This window comes from Micropterus salmoides, unplaced genomic scaffold (genome assembly GCF_014851395.1).
Source record: "Micropterus salmoides isolate LMB-PRFRI ecotype aquatic unplaced genomic scaffold, ASM1485139v1 Ms_hic_scaffold_17, whole genome shotgun sequence".
NCBI classification, from domain to species: domain Eukaryota; kingdom Metazoa; phylum Chordata; class Actinopteri; order Centrarchiformes; family Centrarchidae; genus Micropterus; species Micropterus salmoides.
This window is the reverse complement of record NW_024040817.1, coordinates 5,178,572-5,203,644: the sequence shown is the minus strand read 5'-3', so window position 1 is coordinate 5,203,644 and position 25,073 is coordinate 5,178,572. Positions and strand designations below refer to the sequence as shown.

Below are 25,073 nucleotides of genomic sequence, written 5' to 3'. Positions count from 1 at the left end.
TCACATCTTGTTCCACTGAGACATCACAACGTCACCAGGTCTGAACGGTGACGCAGTGATTTTCCCCCAGGAGCTCTCGGTTGACTTCAGGATGGCGTCATATGCATTATTATCAACGTAACCCATGATGAAGTTCATCCTGCCGTACATCTGCACACAAACATGGAGTCAGTTAGTCAGAGCAGACAAACATCTTTCATCAAATGAAATATGGCCGAATATCGAACATTTGTACGTAGAACTTTGTAATAATATATTTTTTTTGGCGTGTTTTTCTTGAACAATTTTAGATTTCTCTAAGTCACATATTTTAAAGGTATTAAATCTTGCAGACAAAAGTACCAAAAGACACTCATCCTCGTTTCCCAAGGCATTCAGTTTAAAGTCCTTCTCCTCACCCACCAAGCCCTCTATAACCAGGCCCCTTCTTGCAGTCAGTAGAACATTACATCACATTTATTCATTTAGCTGAAGCTTTTATCCAAAGCGACTTACAATCGCTATAAATGTCAGAGGTCGCATGAGTTGTTGAGTCTCCTGATGGAGCTAAAGTAGCTGGTTCTAGGCTTCCGTCAGTCTATAGGCTATCTAGGCTAACGGCATCCTACTTACACACAGACAAAAAGAGTCATACCCATCTGAACATCTCAGTCTCAGATCACTCCTTATCCCCAGTTGGTGCCTCCCAGGTATCAGCGTTACATTCAAGTCAAGGTCAAGATGGTTTAACTATATTTACTGTAAGTAACAAAAAACAAATCTGTTGCTGCACTTAATCCAAACAAAGATGGTAGCTAGAAATAGTCTTCTGGGATTTCACAGAATTGCAGTGCAATCTTGGACAGAAATGTATGCTTAGCTGTAAATCAAAAGGAGTGCTAACGCTAACAGATGAGAGGCATAAACTGAGGCTAAGAATTTCCCGAAAAGCTGAATACTGCTTCAGTGCCTGAGTACTAATTCTAACCTAAAGACCTGGGAAGGAATCAGAGCAAGCCTTACCATGCTGGGGTCAGCCAGGGACAAAGGCGTGACCAAGGGTTGGCATTCTTCAGGTGTCACAGCCGAGCTGCTCAGAAACAGCCCAACAACCAGGAAGTGAGTGCTGAACCACAGATTCATGATGCTACAGCTGGTGAGCTTCAGAAGTGGAAACCAACACTGAGCCTTTTGGCCTTTATAGCAGCAGCAGCTGGTGGCAGAGTCACAAGCTCCTGGGGTTTTCCTTTCTTTACATAAAAAGGATTTTTATCCCCGTGGTCCTTTTTTCTTCTTTTCCAAAGTGGGGTAAGTATTATTTCACTGCTAGCGTATCTCTCTGTTTGTTCAAAGGGGATTCAGGGTTTGCTGTGGTTGTAGGATTTCATAATGAAATTGTTTGGTTTCTGTATCAATCATTTACTAACTTGTTGATTTGCCCTTGGCCACCAAAAAACACACTGAGTATACAGAGCAGCACACGACTGCTTCCATCCAGCTGAAACCTGGACTGAGACAGCCTGAGCTGTATACCTGTGCAATATCCAAAACCCCATTAATCAGTGTTGATACAGCTGCAAACGCTGTCTTCAAGTCATAATTCACAGTCAGTGTAGAAAAGTACGTGTCCTCATCTCATTATGTGATTACAGACGCTTTCATGAAGCGTGACAAAGCGTGTTTATTTGATGCTAAAGGTACCCTTGAGCTACCCGTGAGGCACAACTATAGGGGTTAGCCGGTTGACATGCATAAAGTCAGTGACTTAAGTTTAGGCACTAACATTTCTGATGGTCATGGAAAGGGTAGGGGGCTTCAGGGGGCTGTCAATACCTTTTAACATGAATGTTGCCAGTAGCCCTTCCGGTCTGCACGAGACACCTGAGAGCATCTTATTGAAGGGTACCTTTGGTGTCAAAGAACTACGCTTTGTCACTTTTTCTGAAAGCATTGGTATTAAACGCCCTGAGATGAGAACAGTCTGAAAAGTGAGAACATTTAAAGGTGGGGTAAGCGACTCTGGGGAAATCCAATATCTTAAAGTAGGCTGAATAGACCTCAACAGTGACCGCCCACTTTTGGAGCGACTCTGGTTCCGAAAGTGAGAACCACATTCATCTGCTCCACTGACGTTTCAGAAAGCCAACAACGGTCGCTCAGACTTCGCCTCAGGTGACTCCAACGACCACAACGACGGTCATTCCAACAGCCAGGAGCACCAACGAGCCAAGCTGTATCCATCCCCTTGATAACAGCTGGGACTTCTTTAGCCTCGCAATGCCTCCAACATACCTCCAATGCCGCCGACAGGAAGTGCCCTGGCCAACTGGTGTTTGGGGGTGTCATTGCAGAATGACGGACCGACGCACAAGTATAAATGCATGGCTACGTGCGTAGCCTACGGCGTAGTTAACACGTAGACCCTACGCAGTAGAATAAATGGGCCTTTACACGTAGTTTCAGCTGAGCGCGGCCACACGTGAGAGAGGACAACAAACAGCAGCAGCTGCTGAGCCCTTCATCGTAAACTTTGGCTTTAAAACTTCATCCAACAAGAACCTTTCTAATTTGCAGCAGGTGATACAACATTCATTATAACCACGAGAGACTTGATACTTGACTTGGACTCTAGCTCAGCGACTTGAGACTTGACTTGCACTCTAGCTCGGAGACATGAGACTTGACTTGGACTCTAGCTCAGAGACATGAGACTTGACTTGGACTCTAGCTCAGAGACTTGAGACTTGACTTGCACTCTAGCTCAGAGACTTGAGACTTGACTTGGACTCTAGCTCAGAGACTTGATACTTGACTTGCACTCTAGCTCAGAGACTTGAGACTTGACTTGGACTCTAGCTCGGAGACTTGAGACTTGACTTGGACTCTAGCTCGGAGACTTGAGACTTGACTTGGACTCTAGCTCGGAGACTTGAGACTTGACTTGGACTCTAGCTCAGAGACTTGTGACTTGACTTGGACTCTAGCTCAGAGACTTGAGACTTGACTTGGACTCTAGCTCAGAGACTTGAGACGAGACTTGAGACTTGACTTGGACTCTAGCTCAGAGACTTGAGACTTGACTTGGACTCTAGCTCAGAGACTTGAGACTTGACTTGGACTCTAGCTCAGAGACTTGTGAGCATCTCTAGGAAGTGGTAATATTTCTCCACTCTTGGTACAAAAACACAGCAGATCAATCCAAAAGACCTTTTTTCACTAACAAGTACATCTGACTGTAAAAGACAGATTACACAATTTTCACATCAGGCAATACACTTACATAACCCAACATTTACAGAATCGATCATTTCCATTATTTATTTTATAAGTAATCAAGTTTTGATCAATAACAATGTGAAAACTGTGAAATCTGTCTTTTACTTTCAGCACTTCTGAGGCGGCTTGAAACCAGTATCTTGCAGTATTTGTTTCTGGATTCACTGGAAGTTAAAATGACTAAACTGAAAAACATACGTTCTTATGACCTTTTACGAGAAACTTATATTTAGAATTTGCGTGGTACAACCCAAATGAATACAGAGTGGCCAGGTTTGACTGACAAACGGGCTGTGATGAGTTTGAAGTCTTGTACTAGGAGTTGTGAAATTTTACCACATACTTGTAGTGATAGCAATGAAGAAATCAACAAACTGTATTCACATACTTTGATGTGTTTGTACAGAGCCAGCCCCCTGCAAAAGAGCAAAAAGGTTTTATCAGCATGAGAAACAAATTAAACATTTTTAACACCTCACTGGAGACATGCCAGCAATGACCACAGGACTGAGGCCCCGCCCACAGTACTGTGTTTTCAAATTAAAACGAGACCTTTTGCTACGTTTGCACCTCCCGTCCAGACTACAAAGATGAAAACACGAAGAGCTAAAATGGAGAAGTTTAGAAACACTCCCGACCCCGTTTTGCGTTTCAAAACTCCGGAGAGCGTTTTAGTGAAGACGGGCCAAAACGGAGGACTTGATGACGCAGCCGCTCAGGCTCGGCTCTCTGATTGGGTCTTGCAAAGCAGAAACACGATGCTGCTGACCGGGTTTTTGACATCATATTTTTATTAAAATATTCTGTAGCGCGCAAATATCACTCATCTGCCTACACTTGTACTGTGCATGTCGCCGTTTACTTTGTCTGTTTTCTGTCGCTACACTCCCGTGTTACATTCAGTAACAGTCCCAGCTCGTTATTGATGCTTAGTCTGTTGCAAAAGTTTATTCTTTTGCCAAATCTTCTGTAACTACGGAACAGACCATCTGCTTCATGTTTACACGGGCACGCGCACGCCCAGTGCACCTGAACGGGTCCTGGCTGTCGTTTTAGTATAGACGGAGATCAACTCCAAAACGCTGTGGACTGAGATCGTATTCGTTTTAATTCTCCGTTTGTAAAACGGAGTAGTGTGGATGGGGCCTAAATGACTTCAGACCCGTCGCCCTGACCTCTGAAGTCCTGTGAGCGCCTTGTGTTAAATCCATCACAGACCCTTTCCTGGACCCCCTGCAGTTTGCCTACGGAGCCAACAGGTCTGTAGACGATGCAGTAAACATGGCCCTTCACGCCTTCCTCCAGCACCCGGACTCCACTAGCACCCAGCCATTTGTGAATTTACACAAACAAATTAAGGCCATGTGCCTTAAGAAAATATAACATTCAGGAGGAAAGACCACCCCTACATTGAAGTCAATTCAGTGAAATGTACATTTTCACAGTCCCTTCTGCACAACAACAGTTAAGTCGTACTTGTTAGGTCTGCAACTGAGCTGAACTCCAAACACCAAAATGAGAAGTCAGCTAAAACAGAGCCCTGAGTTTTGACACTGAACGTTTCTGAAAGTTGCAGAACAAAACTGAAACCGACCTGGGCTCCAGAGGGTTAATCCTTCAGCTTTACAGTTTAAGATTATTTCCCCTGGTGGTTTAAATGCAGGGTGAGAAATAAAGTGTAATAATAATCTGTTTTTTATGGGCTTTAAATTAAATGAGCTACAGGAAATCAAACCTCCTTTCCTCTCTCTGTCTGACGTTCCAATTCAATGCCTTCTCTTCCAAATCCTAATTAAACCAATCCACTGTGAAAAAAGTTAAACCGTCAAATCCTCGTGTGGGTTGATAAAGCAGCTCGGCTTTAAAAAGCATCACGCAGAGGAAAGAAACACAATCATCTTTTCACCAAAAGTCAAATAAAAACAAACACTGTAAGAGACGGAGTGTTGGTGGTTTTATTACCGTCACTGAGGAGGAAACATTACGGCCTTAATGAGAACATTAACAAAAGGCTGTGACTCTGGGAGGCTCTGCCTGCTGTGCTGACGAGGAATTAGACTGAATTTATTCATTTAGCTGACTTACAGTTGCTATATATATCAGAGGTCACACGCCTCTGGAGCAACGAGGGGTTAAGTGTCTTGCTCAGGGACACAATGGTGGATTGAACCTCACACGTCTTATCCACTGCTCCATCTCCACTCCATGGTTTAATTAATAAGACACCTCATCATAAGGACTATTAAAACATCCATCCATAAAAACTGATCCACGTGTGGAAGGACCAATGATAGCAACCTGAACAGCCTACGTGTTGCACAATTAACATATTGCACAATCCCGATAGATACTTTAAATATGTGATTTATATAGAGGATAAATTATTGTAGTAGGTAGAAAACGGGGACTCTGGGCTCCTCATCAAAAGGTGTCATCAGAGGAGATGAAGTTTCCATAAACCACTCCCATGTTGTGATCACACAGAGCAGTGCAGGGAGCTCTGGCTGAGAAGGATATTTTGGAATTCCAGACGCTGGCGCATGTGAGGTCATACTTCTTCAACAGGTCGTAGGGTCGCTGGGGCTCATCACATTGCACATGTGTCATCTTGTTTGTAGACACAAGCACGGTTACTTTGTGATGTCTCTGTAAATACATGTTGAAAGGTGTCAGTCCCAGTCATACCTTTTCAGTAATGCCTCTGTGTTAACCACACGCTTGTAGAAGCTGAGACGCGGTACTGTCTGTGTGCACGACACTACATTTGATGACAGACAAACAATAACAATAGGCCGAACGCAACCTCTTCATCACATCACGTTCCGGTGTTATCCATAGATTCTCGATCACTTCAGCATCTCTCCTGTTTATCTAGCAGCATCTTCGAGTTTATGGGCGTGACACCAGCAACACCCGCTGACAGCTGGTTCAAATGAAATCATTTCAAAAGTTGTTGCACTCATTTAATCACTGCAGGGTTGAGGAGCAACCGGGGTGAGGGGTACTGAAAAGCTGGAGGGGTTCAGGGGCACACCTCCTGTTATTGTGTCTTAGAGAAAGCACTTAAATGTGTGAGGGCAGAAAATTGTTTCTCAGTAGGTGTGCATTGTCCAAGAAAGTAACTTAGCAACCAGAAAAAGCTACAGATCACTGCATTGTATTCCATTATATTTTTATATTTTGAATTGTCACCTGCCACCTGAATTTTGTGTTTCACTTCATAGAAACAAAGACAGAAAATGTCTCCAGAAACCCCTACAAATGGTTCAGAACGTAGCAGAGCGGAAAGGACTCATGTCACTCCATCGCTGCGTGACGTCCACTGGCTCCAGAATCAGATTTAAGTCACTAATGCATGCATACAGAGTGACTACACAGCTTAGTTTAGGTTAACTTTATTGTCCCCAGGGGGAAATTCTGCTTGGGCTCAGTGCAGTGTTCATAAAAAATATCCCAAAAGACATCAACAAGAACCTGAGAAGCATCGACATGTTGTACTTCACAAGAGGGAAATATAAACACAGACGAAAAAGGACACTGTTGACAACACAGTTCCATGGACTAAAGTGCTAGTGTGGTTGTTACACATTGCTGCATTGCACTAAAGTTTGTAAAGTGCATGTTCTAAGGCGCTAGTATGTTTATTGCACGCTGCCCTATTGCACCGGGATCACAAGTAAAGTGCTCACAGCATTTGACAGCAGCTTAATGGAGGCTGGCACAAATGATAATTTCAGGCGACAGGATTTGCATTTTGGTACACGGAGTCTTCTTCTTGATGGCAGGGTTTCGTATTCAGGGACGAGGGGATGTTGAGGGTCTGATTTGGCACAGACTTCAACTACCACACAGAGTCCTGCCATCTTCAGAAGTTTTCTGATGACTCTGCTGTGGTTGGATGTATCAGCAGGGTGACGAGGCTGAGTGCAGAGCTGTGGGGGGTGAACCATCTGCAGCTCAACGTCACAAAGACTAAGGAGCTGGTTGTGGATCTAAGGAGAGCAAAGGCACCAGTGACCCCTGTTTCCATCCAGCGGGTCCCTGTGGACATTGTGGAGGACTACAAATACCTGGAGTGCACATGGACAATAAACTGGACTGGGCCAAGAACACTGAGGCCTCTACAGGAAGGGCCAAAGCCGTCTCTATTTTCTGAGGTTGCTGAGGTCCTTCAACATCTGCAGGAGGATCTGAGGATGTTTTATGAGTCTGTGCTGTCCTGTTTCCTGTTGGCATGCTGGCGGCAGGCTGAGGGTAGCGGACGCCAACAGACTCAACAAACTGATCCAAGGCCAGAGACGTTGTGAGCTGGACTCTCTGTCGGTGGTGTCAGAGAGGAGGATGTTGTCTAAGCTACATCTCATCTTGGACAATGTCTCCCCCCCCCGCTCCATGACTGCATGTCTTTCAGTGCAAGACTTAAGCCCCTTTTCCACTGCACAGTACCAGCTTGACTCGGCTCAACTCGCCTTTGTTTGGTTTTCCATTTGTGGAAAAGTTGGTACCAGTACCTGCTTCCAGGTACTTTCTTTCGTATCACCTCCGTCGAGGTTCCAAGCGAGCTGAGGTGATACTAAAATGTGACGTGAAAACACGGCAGACTGCTGATTGGGTGGTGATGGTGCATGGATAAGACTATACTTTTGGTGTGAGAGACCCGGTTTCAATCCCCCACTGTGACCCATCCACCATCGTGTCCCTGAGCAAGACACTTAACCCCTCGTTGCTCCAGAGGCGTGTGACCTCTGACATGTACAGCAGCAGGAAGTCGCTTTGGATAAAAGCGTCAGCATGAATAAATCTAAATGATTGGTCTGAGAGAATCGTCATCATTGCGTGCGCCGGCCAGCAACAGAAAGTTTTATATTTTACAGTTTTTGTATGTAATTTCATCACTAAATTCACTTTAGAAGTTTTGAGGTGAGAAATCAGCTGTGTAGATTTCAAATATTGACATTTTTACCAAAAGTGATGGCGGAATAAAAATGTGGGGGAAGCCTGCTGTGAGGCCGGCCAGCCGCCCGCTCACAGAGCCCTCTGCTCCCGCCGTCACACAGACCGCTGCAGCTACAACGGCAGAGGAAAACACAGCTGGAAGCTTTTCATACCGCTTATCTGTCTTTACATTCTGAGGAAGGTTCAAACTTTTTAACTTAAAAAAGAGAAAGCTGTGTGGATCGCTGGTGTGTGTGTCACATTGAACATTACGTCGCGGCAGTTGTGTGTGGCGTCGCTATGACGACCAGCTACATTGAGGGGTGCTCTCTGCAATGGAAAACGGAGCAAGGCCAAACCGAGGCGAGTAGAGTCGAGGCGAGTTGAGCTGGTACTGGTAATGGAAAAGCACCATTATTCCCCCAAAATGCACCACAGAGCGCCACAGGAAGTCATTTCTGCCTGCGGCCATCAAACTTTATAACTCCTCCCTCTAAGTGTCTGACAAACGGACACTTAGATAGTTTTAAACTGGACATTATTATCTGTTTTGTGCAATAATACCTGCTTAATTACTTAATGTGCAATACTATCTGCTGCAACTTCATATTCCCCCCAGGACTAACTGTAATAATGTTCCTCTGAACTTTCATGTAGCGCCTTCATCAGGTCACCATGTTAAGGTGTCCAATACTTAAACAGCAAATGTTAGCATGCTAAAACAGTAGACTAAGATGGTGAACATGGTAAGATCAACATGTTAGCATTTTCATTGTTAGCATGTTAGCCTGCTGAAAGTTGTATTGAGTTGGATTAAACTAAAATATTTGACTGTTAAAGATCGGTCCCCCAGGAGTGATGGATGGTTGGTCTCAGGCACCAAGCTGACCACAAACAGACTCACCTTGTCCAGGTCTTTCCTTTCATCCTGCTCTGAGACCAAAAACAAACGCACCCCTCATGTGCTGAATCGGTACAAAGTGTGTGTACACAGACTGTTACTGAACTCTGATCGACCCTTTGTTTCCATTCTGGTTCGTTTTCTGTATTTCTGTTTAACCCTCTGAACCCCACAATCACCACAATGACACCGTTCATCATAAAATAGCCAGAAGCTGGAAAAACATCTTGAAAGATCATCTTCATGCTCCTGCTCCACTCCAAATGGAGAAGGAAACCAGCCAGGCCTGATTATTTAACTGCAATTATGCAACTGGGACTTTGTACAAGGTTTATTTGGGATTATAACATTTACCATCAATGCCAGAGCAAATTATTAGATAGTCTAAAAGATCTCCATCGATCCAGTCAAAGGTTTTCTTCAAAACAAGCTCATGTGATTTCACCCTCTTGTTGTCTAGCTCTCACCAAAGTTAAAATATGGTCAATACCTCTCTGCTCTTCCAGGAAACTATCGGCCAAATACAATTCGGATGAGACGTTAACCGAGGTCCTGACTCATTGTGGTCATTAAAGATCCCACGGCACTTGCAAACAGTAGGGGGTTCCCCGGGGTTCTGGCAAAATTCCCAACCAGGCTTTCACCATCTGGCCGTCTAATCATCCCCCGTAGTAATTGGCTCCATGTTTCCCTCCCTCTCTGCCTCAAGCTGATGTGTGGTGAGCGTTCTGGCGCTAAATGGCTGCGGTGCATCACCCAGGTGGGTGCTACACATTGGCGGTGGTTGAGGTGAGGCCCCCCCACTTCACTGTGAAGCGCTTTGAGTTTCAGTGATAAAGCGCTTTATAAATGTAATGCATTATTTACAATCTATAAACTGTACCGATCAAGCTGATACCTCTGTACTTGAATGGAACTGTGATTGGGCTGGATTCTGAATAATTCCATTCTGAAAGTACATTTGATATATATTCAACATATTAGGAGGTTTACAAGCTCATCGTCCTCATGATTACAGATACAGACAGACTGTTCTACTGACCAACACACTGATGAAGGCTTTTAGTTTTTAGTTAAAGTTTCTCTTTATTGTCATTTTTGAATAAAGTTTGCAGTCGTTAATCAAGAACAAAATACCAACAAGTAACTTAATGAATCTACTGTTTTTATTTAACAGTTGTTCTTGTATGTGGAGTCTGAGCCTTATTAATGAAAAACATGAATAGTGACAGAAATATATAATTTCATTTTATTTGGGTGATAATCATGTTAATTATTCCCATAATGCTTTGGGGGGATGTAAACAGGATGTCTAATGTTTTTGTATTTGTTGTATTTATTATTAGTTAGCAGTGAACCCCTGGATGTCCAGACACCGATCAATGGATTCCTGCCATACTGAAGAAAACTTAAAGAAAACTTGTAATCGGAGATACAGATAATAATATCGGAAAGTGTAAGTGACACAGATTTATGACACAAACCGCAGCAATCTGTCAGAAAGTGTACAGTAGTTTACAGTATCTTAATCTCCTCCATGAGCTGTAAGTCACTGCTGCAGCTCCACCTGCAGACACACTACAATAATGACCTCCTGTTGTTGGGGTTAGTGGGTGACTTTGCCTCACCTCTCTCCCTCCTCTCTCACCTTTAATGCTCCCGCTCACCACGGGGGAGGCGCCTCACAGTTTGAAAACCTTGTTGAATCATTTTATTAGATCATAAAAAACACTGAATAAAAAACTTTGACCACACGCTTGATATTTGAGTCATTTTTTGTCTCTTTATTTTCTCAGTTTCAGGTTGAAATATTTTTTAAATTTCAGTTGAAGGTCATCTTAATGCTCTCGCCTTCATCACAGAAACCTGCAGAGTGGAAGACAAAGAGAAAGAAATCAGTTCTGTCTGATAGCACACATCCTGATTACATTGTTCGAGCAGACAGGTTTAAAGGTCGAGCACCGTTCTTGGGGTCGTAGTGGTAGTCTGGTTCTCCGGAGAAGCCGAGGCAGCTCGCCTGCTGCTTGAAACGCTCCAAGTCTGAGTCCTTCAAGGTCGACTCGCTGCCTGGAAACAACAAAAACAAAATGGATGAATGTTTGGGATAGGAAATGAGTGAGTTACTCTCTCTGGTTCGTTCCATCCTACCCAGCAGATAAACAGCCCGAATGATGACCTCCTCCTCTGGAAAGGTGCCACCAATTTTCAGAAGTTGATGAATCTTGTTGAGGTTTCTGTCTGTGTTGTTGATGCTGAAGACCAGACAGCCTTGGCAGCTCGGCAGCACGTGGAACTCAGAGGTGATGTTAGGTACTGGGGACAGAAACATATTCAGAAAATTCTAACAAAACACCGGCAATGTCCGATGGAAACAGATGATTTAGCTCGTACACTGAAAACATCAGAACATGTGCCTTGTTAAATCGTACTGTGGAAACGTAATGCAACCACATTGCCAGGATCACGATCAGGACCCTGTTTCAGAAAGAAGGATAAACAAACTTTCAGCCTAACTAGAGACGTCTTAGAGAGGAGACACGCCACTCAAAGAATCAGTGCAGTGCAGTTCGGCGACTGTGTTGTAAAACAGGAAGCACTCAACATATCCTGCAAGTTTAGTATTAATTCCTCGTCAGCCACAGCCTGTCGAAAAAAGTGGGCCAGATAATGTTATATAATATATATATAATAACACACTATAATTAGCTTTGTTAAACTTTATTAAAACATTTTTTAATCAATGATTTTATAATCACTCACAATCTTAATTTCATGTTTTTAACTGAAACTTGGTTGGACCAAGATAACAGTGCAGCTGTCCTTATCGAGTCTACCCCTCCCAACTTCAGTTTTATGAGTGAAGCTAGAGTGCATAAGAGAGGAGGTGGAGTTGCCAGTTTGTTTAATGACTCCCTCCAATGCAAAAAGATGTCTTATGGGAATTTTGCTTCTTTTGAATATGTGGCTCTTCAGCTGAATTCCTCTTCTCGAGCTATTTTTCTAAATATCTACAGGCCCCCTAAATACTGTGCAAACTTTTTGGATGACTTTGGTGAACTGCTGTCTATAATCTGTATTGACTTTGACTGTGTGGTTATTGTTGGTGATTTTAACATATTAATGTTGACAACCCCCAGGACAGAGGGACTAAAGAACTGTGTGTTGTGTTCTTGATAATTATGGACTGACTCAAAATGTGACGGAGCCCACGCACAATAAGGGGCACACTTTGGACTTGGTCATCTCCAAGTGTCTGGACATTTCCAAGGTTGTGGTGACTGTTGTTGCTCTCTCTGATCATTCCTGTGTTTTCTTTGAGAGTGCTGTCTGCGTGCACACAAATGTTGAAACAGAGGTAATCACTGAAAAGACTAGTGAAAAATTTATTGAGGCTTTCCCCTCAACACCCGCCCTCTCACGGGTCTCAGTCAATGAGCTTGTAGATAATTTCAGTTCTAAAATTACAAACGTTATTGATGCCATTGCACCAGCCAAGGTGAAGGTGGTCTCTGGTAAGAGAAGATCTCCATGGACAAATGCCACGCTGGTTAGAACTCGAAAAAGAGAGTGTCGAAAGCTGAACACAGGTGGCGGAAAACAAATCTCCAGGTTCATTGTGGCTTCTATAAAGAGAGACTTCGCATGAGAAATGCAAGGCGGTCCTTCTTCTCTGACATCATCACCAAAAACACTAATAATGCACGTGCCCTGTTTGCTACTGTCGACAGGCTAACCAACCCTCCTGTGTCTGTAGCCTCTGAACTTCTATCCACCAGGGCCTGCAATGAATCTGCCTCCTTCTTCACAGACAAAATTCAAACAATTAGACAAGCAATCAGTGCCTCCATGTCAGTAACAGGATATGTCTTGTCCCTGTGTCCACTTAAAAACAATTCATATAGCATGAGACAATTTGATTCTATTAACCATAAAAACCTGGAGGACATAATACAACATCTGAAATCCTCCTCATGCTGCCTTGATATTCTGCCAACAGGTTTTTCCTAAAGTGTGTCTAAATGCATGGCCTCAGATCTACTACAAATTGTCAACATGTCTCTCCTCTCAGTTTTTTTCCCACAGGCCCTGAAAACTGCAGTCATTAAGCCACTCTTAAAAAAGAGCAATCTAGACAGTTCACTAATGAGCAATTACAGGCCCATATCAAATCTCAAATCCATTTTTAAGTAAAATCATTGAAAAGGCTGTTTTTCAACAGCTCAGTGCTTTCTTGGCAGTCAGGTTTTCGACCACACCACAGCACTGAGAAGGCATGTTAAGGTCTTCAGTGACATCCATTTAAACACTGACAGTGGCAGAATTTCAGTCTTAGTATTATTGGATCTGCATTCACAACATATTACTAGACAGTCTTGAAAACTGGGTTGGACTTTCTGGCACAGTACTAAACTGGTTTGAATCCTACTTAAAGGACAGGGACTACTTTGTGTCTATAGGTAATCACACATCTGAGCTGACAAAAATTACATGTGGAGTTCCCCAAGGCTCCATTCTGGGGCCTCTTTTGTTTAACATTTACATGCTTCCACTGGCTCAGAATATGAAAAACAACAAAATGTTACCATAATTATGCAGATGACACACAGATTTACATAACCATTTCACCAGGGGACTATGATCCCATACAGGCGCTGAGTAACTGTATTGAGCAGGTCAACGATTGGATGTGCCAGAATTTTCTTCAACTGAACAAAGATAAAACTGAAGTTATTGTTTTTGGAGCCAGGGAGGAACGATTGAAAGTCAGTGCTCCACTTCAATCTGTAATGTTAAGAACCACAAATCAAGCCAGAAATCTTGGTGTAGTCATGGAGCCACATTAAGTCAATCACAAAGTCAGCCTACTATCACCTGAAGAATATATCAAGGATTAAAGGACTTATGTCTCAGCAAGACCTGGAAAAGCTTATCCATGCATTTATCTTCAGTCAACTCGACGACTGAAACAGTGTCCTTACAGGGCTCCCTAAGAAATCCATCAGACAGCTGCAGCTGATTCAGAACGCTTCTGCTCGAGTCCTCACTAAGACCAAAAAGGTGGATCACATCACTCCAGTTCTGAGGTCTTTACATTGGCTTCCTGTATGTCAATGAATTGATTTCAAAATCCTGCTGTTACTTTATAAAGCACTAAATGGTTTAGGGCCAAAATACATTTCAGAGCTTCTGATTCGTTACGAACCATCCAGACCTCTCAGGTCGTCTGGGGCAGGTTTGCTTTCTGTCCCCAGAGTCAAAACTAAACAAGGAGAAGCAGCGTTCAGTTAGGCTGGCTCGGTGGTTGGGGCTGAACTAGAGTTCAGCAAGTGGCAGAGGCCAGAACAGTGAAAAAACTAAGATCAATATTGATCAACCCTGCACACCCAATCCACCACCTGAAGGTGATAAACAGTAGCACCTTCATTCAAAGACTGATGACACCAATGTGCAAGACGGAGTGGTATAGGAAGTCATTCATACCAGCCGCTATATGACTGTATGATGCACAAATATAACTCCTAATTTATTTTTTAGATTGTGGTATTTTAATTGTTGTTTCCCCAGTATTTAAATCTGGAGACACACAAATCATTTCCAATTACAGACCCATTAGTATTTTGCCAGTAATGTCAAAGGTTCTGGAAAAGTGGATATCTCAACAAATTAGAGATCACTTGAACAACACTGTCTTTTCCCTCCATCCACTACAATTTGGATTTAGGCCAAACCACTCTACCGAGACAGCAAACTGCTTTTTCGTTGAAAACATTAAATCATTGCTTAACAGGAACAGCGTTGTTGGAGCTATCTTTTTAGATCTCAGGAAAGCTTTCGACACTGTTAATCATAAAATTTTACTCTCCAAACTTTCTCATCTCAATTTCTTGGATAGTGCACTTAAGTGGGTAGCATCTTATCTTTATCAATGATCACAAACCGTACGTATTGGCAGCTGGCCGTACGTATCATACTGAACCTCTTCACTTGTCCACTGGAGTGCCCCAAGGGTCAATTCTGGGCCCTCTTCTGGTCTGCATAAATATTAACAACCTACCATGTGTGTGCCCAGAAGTAAATATTCAAATGTACACTACCGTTCAAAAGTTTGGGGTCACATTGAAATGTCCTTATTTTTGAAGGAAAAGCACTGTACTTTTCAATGAAGATAACTTTAAACTAGTCTTAACTTTGAAGAAATACACTCTATACATTGCTAATGTGTTAAATGACTATTCTAGCTGCAAATGTCTGGTTTTTGGTGCAATATCTACATAGGTGTATAGAGGCCCATTTCCAGCAACTATCACTCCAGTGTTCTAATGGTACAATGTGTTTGCTCATTGGCTCAGAAGGCTAATTGATGATTAGAAAACCCTTGTGCAATCATGTTCACACATCTGAAAACAGTTTAGGTCGTTACAGAAGCTACAAAACTGACCTTCCTTTGAGCAGATTGAGTTTCTGGAGCATCACATTTGTGGGGTCAATTAAACGCTCAAAATGGCCAGAAAAACAGAACTTTCATCTGAAACTCGACAGTCTATTCTTGTTCTTAGAAATGAAGGCTATTCCATGCGAGACATTGCTAAGAAATTGAAGATTTCCTACAACGGTGTGTACTACTCCCTTCAGAGGACAGCACAAACAGGCTCTAACCAGAGTAGAAAAAGAAGTGGGAGGCCGCGTTGCACAACTGAGCAAGAAGATAAGTACATTAGAGTCTCTAGTTTGAGAAACAGACGCCTCACAGGTCCCCAACTGGCATCTTCATTAAATAGTACCCGCAAAACACCAGTGTCAACATCTACAGTGAAGAGGCGGCTGCGGGATTCTGGGCTTCAGGGCAGAGTGGCAAAGAAAAAGCCATATCTGAGACTGGCCAATAAAAGAAAAAGATTAAGATGGGCAAAAGAACACAGACATTGGACAGAGGAAGACTGGAAAAAAGTGTTGTGGACGGATGAATCCAAGTTTGAGGTGTTTGGATCACAAAGAAGAACGTTTGTGAGACGCAGAACAAATGAAAAGATGCTGGAAGAATGCCTGACGCCATCTGTTAAGCATGGTGGAGGTAATATGATGGTCTGGGGTTTCTTTGGTGCTGGTAAGGTGGGAGATTTGTACAGGGTAAAAGGGATTCTGAATAAGGAAGGCTATCACTCCATTTTGCAACGCCATGCCATACCCAGTGGACAGCGCTTGATTGGAGCCAATTTCATCCTACAACAGGACAATGACCCTAAACACACCTCCAAATTGTGCAAGAACTATTTAGAGCAGAAGCAGGCAGCTGGTATTCTATCGGTAATGGAGTGGCCAGCGCAGTCACCAGATCTGAACCCCATTGAGCTGTTGTGGGAGCAGCTTGACCGTATGGTACGCAAGAAGTGCCCATCCAACCAATCCAACTTGTGGGAGCTGCTTCTGGAAGTGTGGGGTGCAATTTCTCCAGATTACCTCAACAAATTAACAGCTAGAATGCCAAAGGTCTGCAATGCTGTAATTGCTGCAAATGGAGGATTCTTTGACGAAAGCAAAGTTTGATGTAAAAAAGATCTTATTTCAAATACAAATCATTATTTCTAACCTTGTCAATGTCTTGACTCCATTTTCTATTCATTTCACAACGTATGGTGGTGAATAAGTGTGACTTTTCAGGAAAACACAAAATTGTTTGGGTGACCCCAAACTTTTGAACGGTAGTGTATGTAGACGATACAGTTTTATACATACATGGGCCATCAAAAACAGCAGTGGTAACTAAACGCTATGGTAAAGATCAGTGAATGGCTAAACTAGTGTAGCCTTCAGTTAAATGTCTCCAAGACAGTTGGTATGTTTTTTACTAAAACTAGCAACTCCACAGCAAATCCGGACATTGTAATATCTGGTGAAAAACTTCAGATAGTTACAGAATTTAAGTATCTTGGTATTCTCATAGACTCCAAATTTAATTTTCGATTTATCAGGAACTCAATGTCCACCCGAGCAGCCAAACTGTTTATGCATTCACTGATTTTTTTCGCATATGACTTATCGCCTCACCATCTGGTCTCAGGCCAACCACACCACTTTAAAACCAATACAGTCCCTATACAAGCAAACACTTAACGTTTTGGATAAGAAACTACATCATTTTCATCACTGCAAGATTCTGTCAAAATATAATTTATTAAGTTTCGATACTGCTGCATTTTAATGTTTACTCTGCCTCTTAAGCTTTGTATAATAACTGACTAATGTCTTTTGACTGTGTTCTTAATATTGACTCTAGTTGTTTTATGAACTGCAGCTTGTGCTCTTATATTTTGTTGTCTGCAGCTGCATTTCTACTTAAGCTCTGTAGCGCATGAACTCCTCCTGCATGTTTGTTTTGGCGTCTTATTCCTGCTACTGTTACGATGCCTGGCTCACTCACCTGTCTGTCTGACTGATTAGCACACCTGATCCGTATCATGTCTTTCTGTGCTCCTTCCTAAGCCCTGCAGTTCTCCTCAGTCTTCGCTGGATTGTTATGTTGTATACCGTAGGTCTCTAGCTGGCACCCAGCCTTGTTGCTACCTTGTACTCTGTTACGCTTTGTGGTTAATTTCATCTCTGTTTTTGGGATTTCTTAGTCTGGAGAGAATGCCTTCCCTTATGCCCATACCTGCCTGCTTTTCCTGCTTATCGTCAGGCCTGCCACCCAGCTGAATCACTCGCTCCCACCTTGTCTTGACTACTCTTCAATAAACTCTGTGAAAGGCCTCCCATCTCTGTCTGCTTCTGGGTTCTGTTTAAACCATATCTGAAAGCTACTGTAGCAAATGTAATGTTTATTGTATTTTTGCCATGTGACAATCAATTTGTTTTACCTATTACCTATTTTCAGGGTGCCTATTGTACATCGGGACTACAGATGGAAAAATAGCCTTTTGGCTAACTTGTATTTTGAGGTGACATGTTAATATGCACTGTCCTTGCAAATAAATAAAAAAAAAAAAAAAGAAACAACAACAAAACTCTCAGTTCTTTTAAATTAAGACTGAAGACTTTTCTGCCTTTATTTAAATCACATGTAAGGCTGTAGATTAATATCGTCCACTGCACTGTGACTTTTACTGTCCTGTTTTTATTTCCTTTAAAATGTATTTTATCCTGTTTTATTTTCTATTTCACCCTTTTAAAAATGATATTTTAATGAGTTTTTGCTGCTTTCATGTTTTATGTTAACCACTTTGAATTGCCTTGTTGTTGAAATGTGCTGTACAAATAAACTTGCCTTGCCTTGCAGGCAACTGAAGGCTGCGGACGAAGTGTGATGCAGCTGTCCGATACATGACCTCCCCTGCTGGACTCTGCGACTTACAGAACTAACAAACATGTAGAAACTACTGATCAGGTTACTTACATGCTACTTTCGCAGTGTCGCCATCAATAGTTACGTTGACTGTTGAGGTAAAGCAGGTTCCATTTCTGGAAAGAAAAAGAGAGGAAGAAGTGTTTGTATTTGGTCAGAGCTGTTTTTATCTTCTCGTCTATGTTGGTTTGAAAAGTTAAGATTCCTTCAGCTGATGCAGGCTGTGTGATACGTTTGAAAGCTCTGGAAAAGGCTAGTTAGTGGGCCTTGAGATGGGATTGTTACCTGTTAACACAAATGGCAACAACTGGGCAAACTCCACCCACTGTCCACTGTGATCTGTCTGGAAAAGATGCAACTAATCCATAAAGTGAGCGTCTAGGGTAATATTAGCAGGTCTGTCCTTCTCTGGTTTGGATTAAGGAACGTTTGACAATGACCACTTTGCCAAACTCATTGGTTCCATCTTCATTCTCATAATTATAAATCTTACTATCTAATTTAAGTTGTGCATTCCTATACTTGGTTGGTAAGTTAGCATCTAAATGATGTGTTATGAATAAAAAGTGGTTGAAATTGCAACTGACGTTCCACAGCAGTTTTATCTGCATAGCAGTGAGAGTAGCTGCTATGATTCTGAAATATGTTAGCCAGGAGCAGCATACAGACAGAAAGGGGAAGAAAATGGACCAAAGAAGGCAAAGTGATCACTGTTAGCGGGTGTTAAATGCAACACAACCTCATACCTAAAACACAGAGATCCCCAATGACTCCCAAAATGACATTTCTGACCTTTAGTACAACACATTAGGTTTAGGAAACAAAACCGGCTAGGCTTAAGGAAAGATCATGGTTTGTGTTAAAATAAGTATGTTACGTTACGTAACTCTCATCGGTCACCAAGTGTACGTAACGTTATTTAACTTAAATAAGTCAGTGTTCACTTGGCTTCCCGCCCTTTCTCATCCACACCTATCTATCTGACAATAAATGTAAATATGGGGCATAAAAGGCTGCCGCACAATTGACTTATACGGCCGTTTTTCTGGTGAGGACTGGCTGGTCAAATGTGTTGTAGGGTGATTCTTTACTCAAATCTTTATTTAATGATGATAAAAATATTATTTATAGAAGTTATTATGTTTATGTGTACAGTTGATGTCTTATTAACTCACATCTTGTTCCACTGAGACATCACAACGTCACCAGGTCTGAACGGTGACGCAGTGATTTTCCCCCAGGAGCTCTTGGTTGACTTCAGGATGGCGTCATATGCATTATTATCAACGTAACCCATGATGAAGTTCATCCTGCCGTACATCTGCACACAAACATGGAGTCAGTTAGTCAGAGCAGACAAACATCTTTCATCAAATGAAATATGGCCGAATATCGAACATTTGTACGTAGAACTTTGTAATAATATATTTTTGTTTGGCGTGTTTTTCTTGAACAATTTTAGATTTCTCTAAGTCACATATTTTAAAGGTATTAAATCTTGCAGACAAAAGTACCAAAAGACACTCATCCTCGTTTCCCAAGGCATTCAGTTTAAAGTCCTTCTCCTCACCCACCAAGCCCTCTATAACCAGGCCCCTTCTTGCCGCAGAGAACTGCTTCTACGCCACAATCCCCTAACGGTAATCCGTAAGCACTTTCTGACAAACACTTCCAGCCATCTGGACTGTACTAGGTTAGAAAAGACGGACAAGTTTGTAGGATGAGAAAGGTTAGTTGTTAATTTATCTTCATCAGAAGTGAAAAAAGTTACCTTTTTTACGACAAATCTACCAGGCAAATCCTCAATCTTTCCTTTAGAGTTCGGACAGAATTCAAAGCATTCAGTTCAGGACTTTAGAGATCAGATAGCTTTGGAGTTGTTGAGTCTCCTGATGGAGCTAAAGTAGCTGGTTCTAGGCTTCCAACAGTCTATATGCTATCTAGGCTAACGGCATCCTACTTACACACAGACAAAAAGAGTCATACCCATCTGAACATCTCAGTCTCAGATCACTCCTTATCCCCAGTTGGTGCCTCCCAGGTATCAGCGTTACATTCAAGTCAAGGTCAAGGTGGTTTAACTATATTTACTGTAAGTAACAAAAAACAAATCTGTTGCTGCACTTAATCCAAACAAAGATGGTAGCTAGAAATAGTCTTCTGGGATTTCACAGAATTGCAGTGCAATCTTGGACAGAAATGTATGCTTAGCTGTAAATCAAATGGAGTGCTAACGCTAACAGATGAGAGGCATAAACTGTGGCTAAGAATTTCCCGAAAAGCTGAATACTGCTTCAGTGCCTGAGTACTAATTCTAACCTAAAGACCTGGGAAGGAATCAGAGCAAGCCTTACCATGCTGGGGTCGGCCAGGGACAAAGGCGTGACCAAGGGTTGGCATTCTTCAGGTGTCACAGCCGAGCTGCTCAGAAACAGCCCAACAACCAGGAAGTGAGTGCTGAACCACAGATTCATGATGCTACAGCTGGTGAGCTTCAGAAGTGGAAACCAACACTGAGCCGTCTGGCCATTATATTTGTGACTGCTTGCATTATTTACATAAAAAGCGTATCTCTCTGCTTGTTCAAAGGGGATTCAGGGTTCGCTGTGGTTGTAGGATTTCATAATGAAATTGTTTGGTTTCTGTATCAATCATTTACTAACTTGTTGATTTGCCCTTGGCCACCAAAAAACACACTGAGTATACAGAGCAGCACACGACTGCTTCCATCCAGCTGAAACCTGGACTGAGACAGCCTGAGCTCTGCTCTGCTGCTGCAATATCCAAAACCCCATTAATCAGTGTTGATACAGCTGCAAACGCTGTCTTCAAGTCATAATTCACAATCAGTGTAGAAAAGTATGAACATTTAAAGGTGAGGTAAGCAATTCAATTCAGTTCAATTTCATTTATATAGCGCCAAATCACATCAATAGTTATCTCACAGCGCTTTTCATAAAAGAGCAGGTCTAGACCGTACTCTATGACGCTATTTACAGAAGCCCAACAGTTCCCACCAAGAGCAGCACTAGGAGACAGAGGCAAGGAAAAACTTCATTTAAGAGGCAGAAACCTCGAGCAGAACCATGGCTCAGGGTGGGCGGCCATCTGCCTCGACTGGTAGGGAGAGAGAGAGAGAGAGAGAGGGGAGGGAGGCAGCCTACACAATATCCACACAGAGGTACAGACAGTAAAGGTGATGTTGCTATAGACTAAATGAAAAATGGTACAGATATTTATAGTAGTGTTAATGATAACAATCGTAATGTTAATGATTATAATAACAATAATAACAATAGGACTAGTAACAATAGTCGTTGCAGCAGAGGGTGTCGAGCAGGAACACGGGGGCAGCAGGTGACCCGCAACCACAGATCCAGACTCCACAGCTCCAGAGCCAGAAACACCTGCAGGAAGTGATAGGAGAGAGGAGAGAGACGAGAAAGCACAAGACTACCAGAAAGGGGAGAAGTTGTGTTAGTAACATGCAATAATTGTCACGATCCTGTCCTGAGCGTGTCTCGGTTTCAAGTCCTGTCTGTGTGTCTTGTTGCAGAGTCTGGGTTTTTGTTCCATGTCTGTGTTCCTAGTCCTGTGTTTTAGTTCTTGTTGTAGTATTTGATTCTAGTTCTTTCTCTGCATCTTTTGGGTTTAGTCTACTGGGTACTCTGTGTTCTCATTTAGGTTTTGTCTGTTATGATCCCTGTGTTTTAGTTGGTTAGGTGAGTTCCACCAAGTTTCAGTAATCTGATTTTGTTCAGCTCTAGTCTCTGTTTAGCCTTTATTATTCATCCACATCTTATTTAGTATCTGTCTTGCCTCGTATCTCGAAGTTGCAAACAGAGGGAGAGAAAGTAGAGGAGAGAGGAGCTCAGTGCATCATGGGAAATCCCCCGGCAGTCAAGGCCTATGGCAGCATAACTAAGGGATGGTTCAGGACTCACCTGAGCCAGCCCTAACTATAAGCTTTATCAAAGAGGAAAGTCTTAAGCCTACTCTTAAATGTGGAGATGGTGTCTGCCTCCTGAACCCAAACTGTAACCTGGTTCCACAGGAGAGGAGCTTGATAGCTGAACGCTCTGGCTCCTTGTCTACTTTCAGAGACTCTAGGAACCACAAGTAACTCTGCATTCTGGGAGCGCAGTGGTCTGGTGGGGTAGTAAGGTGCTATGACCTCTTTAAGATAAGATGGTGCCTGACCATTGAGAGCTTTGTAGGTAAGAAGAATGATTTTAAATTCTATTCTGGATTTTACTGGAAGCCAATGCAGAGAAGCTAAGACAGGAGAAATATGATCTCTTTTCCTGGTTCCTGTCAGAACACGTGCTGCAGCATTCTGGATCAGCTGAAGAGTCTTAATGGACTTTTTCGAGCAGCCTGATAATAAGGAATTGCAGTAATCCAGCCTACAAGTAACAAATGCATGGACTAGTTTTTCCACATCATTTTTAGACAGGATGTTCCTGATTTTTGCAATATTACTTAGGTGCAAAAAGGCGGTCCTTGAAATTTGCTTCATGTGAGACTTAAACGACATGTCCTGATCAAAGATAACTCCAAGATTCCTCACAGTGGTGCTGGAGGCCAGTGCGATGCCATCAAGGGAAACTATATGATTAGATAATGCGTCACGGAGGTGCTTAGGCCCCAGAACAATAACTTCAGTTTTATCTGAGTTTAACATTAGAAAATTACAGGTCATCCAGGTTTCAACATCCTGAAAGCACGTTTGAAGTTTAGCTAACTGATGAGTTTCATCTGGTTTGATAGATATAACTGAGTATCATCTGCATAACAATGAAAGTTTATGGAATATTTCCTGGTAATATTGCCTAAAGGAAGCATATATAAAGTGAACAGGATTGGTCCGAGCACAGATCCTTGTGGAACTCCATGACTAACTTTGGCATGCATGGAGGACTCATCGTTAACATGTACAAACTGAAATCGATCTGATAAATAGGACTTAAACCAGCTTAGAGCGGTTCCTTTAATGCCAATGAAATATTACAGTCTCTGCAATAGGATCTGATGGTCAATGGTATCAAATGCAGCACTAAGATCTAATAAAACCAGTACAGAGACAAGTCCTTTGTCTGATGCAATAAGGAGGTTGTTAGTAATTTTCACCAGTGCTGTCTCTGTGCTATGATGAACTCTAAATCCTGACTGAAAATCCTCAAATAAACTATTGCTCTGTAGAAAGTCACACAGCTGTTTAGCAACTGCTTTCTCCAGGACCTTAGAGAGAAATGAAAGGTTAGATATAGGTCTATAGTTGGCTAAAACATCCGGATCAAGTTTGGGCTTTTTCAAAAGAGGTTTAATTACAGCTACTTTAAAGTACTGTGGTACATAGCCTGTTGATAAAGATAGATTGATCATATCTAGTATAGAAGTGCTGACTAAGGGTAAAACATCTTTAAGCAACCTAGTCGGGATGGGGTCTAAGAGGCAGGTTGATGGTTTAGATGAAGAAATTATTGAAGTTAGTTGGTAAAGATTGAGGGAAGCAAAACAGTCTAAACATATATCTGGTTCTACAGCTGTTTCTAAGGTTCCTGAGTTAAGAGATAAGTCGGTGCCAGTTGAGGGCAGGTCTTGGTGAATTCTGTTTCTAATAGTTAGAATTTTATCATTAAAGAAGCTCATGAAGTCGTAACTACTGAGAGCTATGGGAATACTTGGCTCAATAGAGCTGTGACTCTCTGTCAGCCTGGCTACAGTGCTGAAAAGAAATCTGGGGTTGTTCCTATTTTGCTCTATTATTAATGACGAGTAGTACGCTGCTCTGGCATTACGGAGGGCCTTCCTATAAGTTTTAAGACTATCTTGCCAAATTATACAAGAATTTTCCACTTTGGTGGAACGCCAATTCCTCTCAAGTTTCCGCGATATTTGCTTTAATTTGTGAGTTTCAGTATTATACCATGGAGCTAACCATCTTTGTTTTAGTATTTTCTTTTTTTAGAGGGGCTACAGAGTCCAGTGTCATTCGCAGCGAGCCTGCAGCACTATCAACAAGATGATCGATTTGGGAGGGACTGAAATTAGCATAGGAGTCCTCCGTTACTTTGTGACTTGATAATGAATTTAGAGCTGATGGAATCGCATCCTTAAATTTAGCTACAGCACTATCAGACAGACATCTTGTATAGAAATTTTTGCCCAATGGCGTGTAGTTCAGCAATACAAACTCAAAAGTTATCAAACAGTGGTCAGATAAAGAGGGATTCTGTGGGAACACTATTAAATGTTCAATTTCAATACCATATACCACAACACGGTCGAGGTTGTGGTTAAAACAGTGAGTCGGTTCATGAACATGCTGAGAGAAGCCAATGGAATCTAACAGAGATAAACGCAGTACTAAAGCTGTCATTCTCAACATCCACATGAATATTAAAATCCCCTACAATAATAACTTTGTCCATTTTAAGGACTAAAGTTGACAAAAACTCTGCAAATTCAGATAAGAATTCCGAGTACGGGCCAGGTGCTCGGTACACTATAACGAAAAGAATTGGTTGCAGTGATTTCCAACTTGGGTGTGAAAGAAGAAGAACAAGGCTTTCAAATGAGTTATAGTTTAGTTTAGGTTTAGAGCTGATTAACAGGCTAGAGTCGAAGATAGCTGCAACT

The 25,073-nt window shown here is 42.2% G+C and overlaps 2 protein-coding genes across 4 annotated transcripts in view; both read right to left on the bottom strand.

Annotated features, from left to right (window-relative positions):
- LOC119906930 overlaps positions 1–21,366 on the bottom strand; it is a 29,280-nt gene extending 7,914 nt beyond the window's left edge. The window contains exons 1-3 of one of the 2 annotated variants that reach the window (XM_038724394.1): positions 20,951–21,366; positions 1,003–1,167; positions 5–150 (exon numbers count right to left, since the gene is read on the bottom strand). In XM_038724394.1, coding sequence (XP_038580322.1) covers positions 5–150; positions 1,003–1,122 — 266 coding nt within the window. In that variant the 5' untranslated portion in view covers positions 1,123–1,167; positions 20,951–21,366. Of the gene's footprint in view, positions 1–4; positions 151–634; positions 662–1,002; positions 1,168–20,950 lie in introns of those variants that run through there. The other variant, XM_038724395.1, reaches the window with a different exon arrangement.
- LOC119906929 lies at positions 10,849–20,952 on the bottom strand. Of its 2 annotated transcripts, XM_038724393.1 has the most exons (7): positions 20,786–20,937; positions 20,418–20,521; positions 19,607–19,752; positions 18,483–18,547; positions 11,240–11,404; positions 11,054–11,158; positions 10,849–10,957 (listed from the first exon to the last, which is right to left on the bottom strand). In XM_038724393.1, exons 2-7 carry the CDS (start codon positions 20,427–20,429, stop codon positions 10,914–10,916), a joined length of 537 nt encoding a protein of 178 aa, XP_038580321.1. In that variant the 5' UTR covers positions 20,430–20,521; positions 20,786–20,937; the 3' UTR covers positions 10,849–10,913. The 2 variants fall into 2 exon arrangements, with proteins under 2 accessions (XP_038580321.1, XP_038580320.1); XM_038724392.1 differs by lacking the exon at positions 20,418–20,521 and having other exon boundaries at positions 20,786–20,952.
- Positions 21,367–25,073: the final 3,707 nt, after the last annotated feature.

Bases quoted from the DNA above. Each gene is read 5' to 3' on its own strand.
- LOC119906929 (XM_038724392.1), bottom strand. From the start codon at position 20,905: ATGAATCTGTGGTTCAGCACTCACTTCCTGGTTGTTGGGCTGTTTCTG. The intron at 18,548-19,606 runs GTGAGTTAATAA...TTTTCTTTCCAG, and splicing joins ATGTCTCAGTGGAACAAGAT to AAATGGAACCTGCTTTACCT. The intron at 10,958-11,053 runs GTGCTCGACCTT...TCCACTCTGCAG, and splicing joins CCACTACGACCCCAAGAACG to GTTTCTGTGATGAAGGCGAG.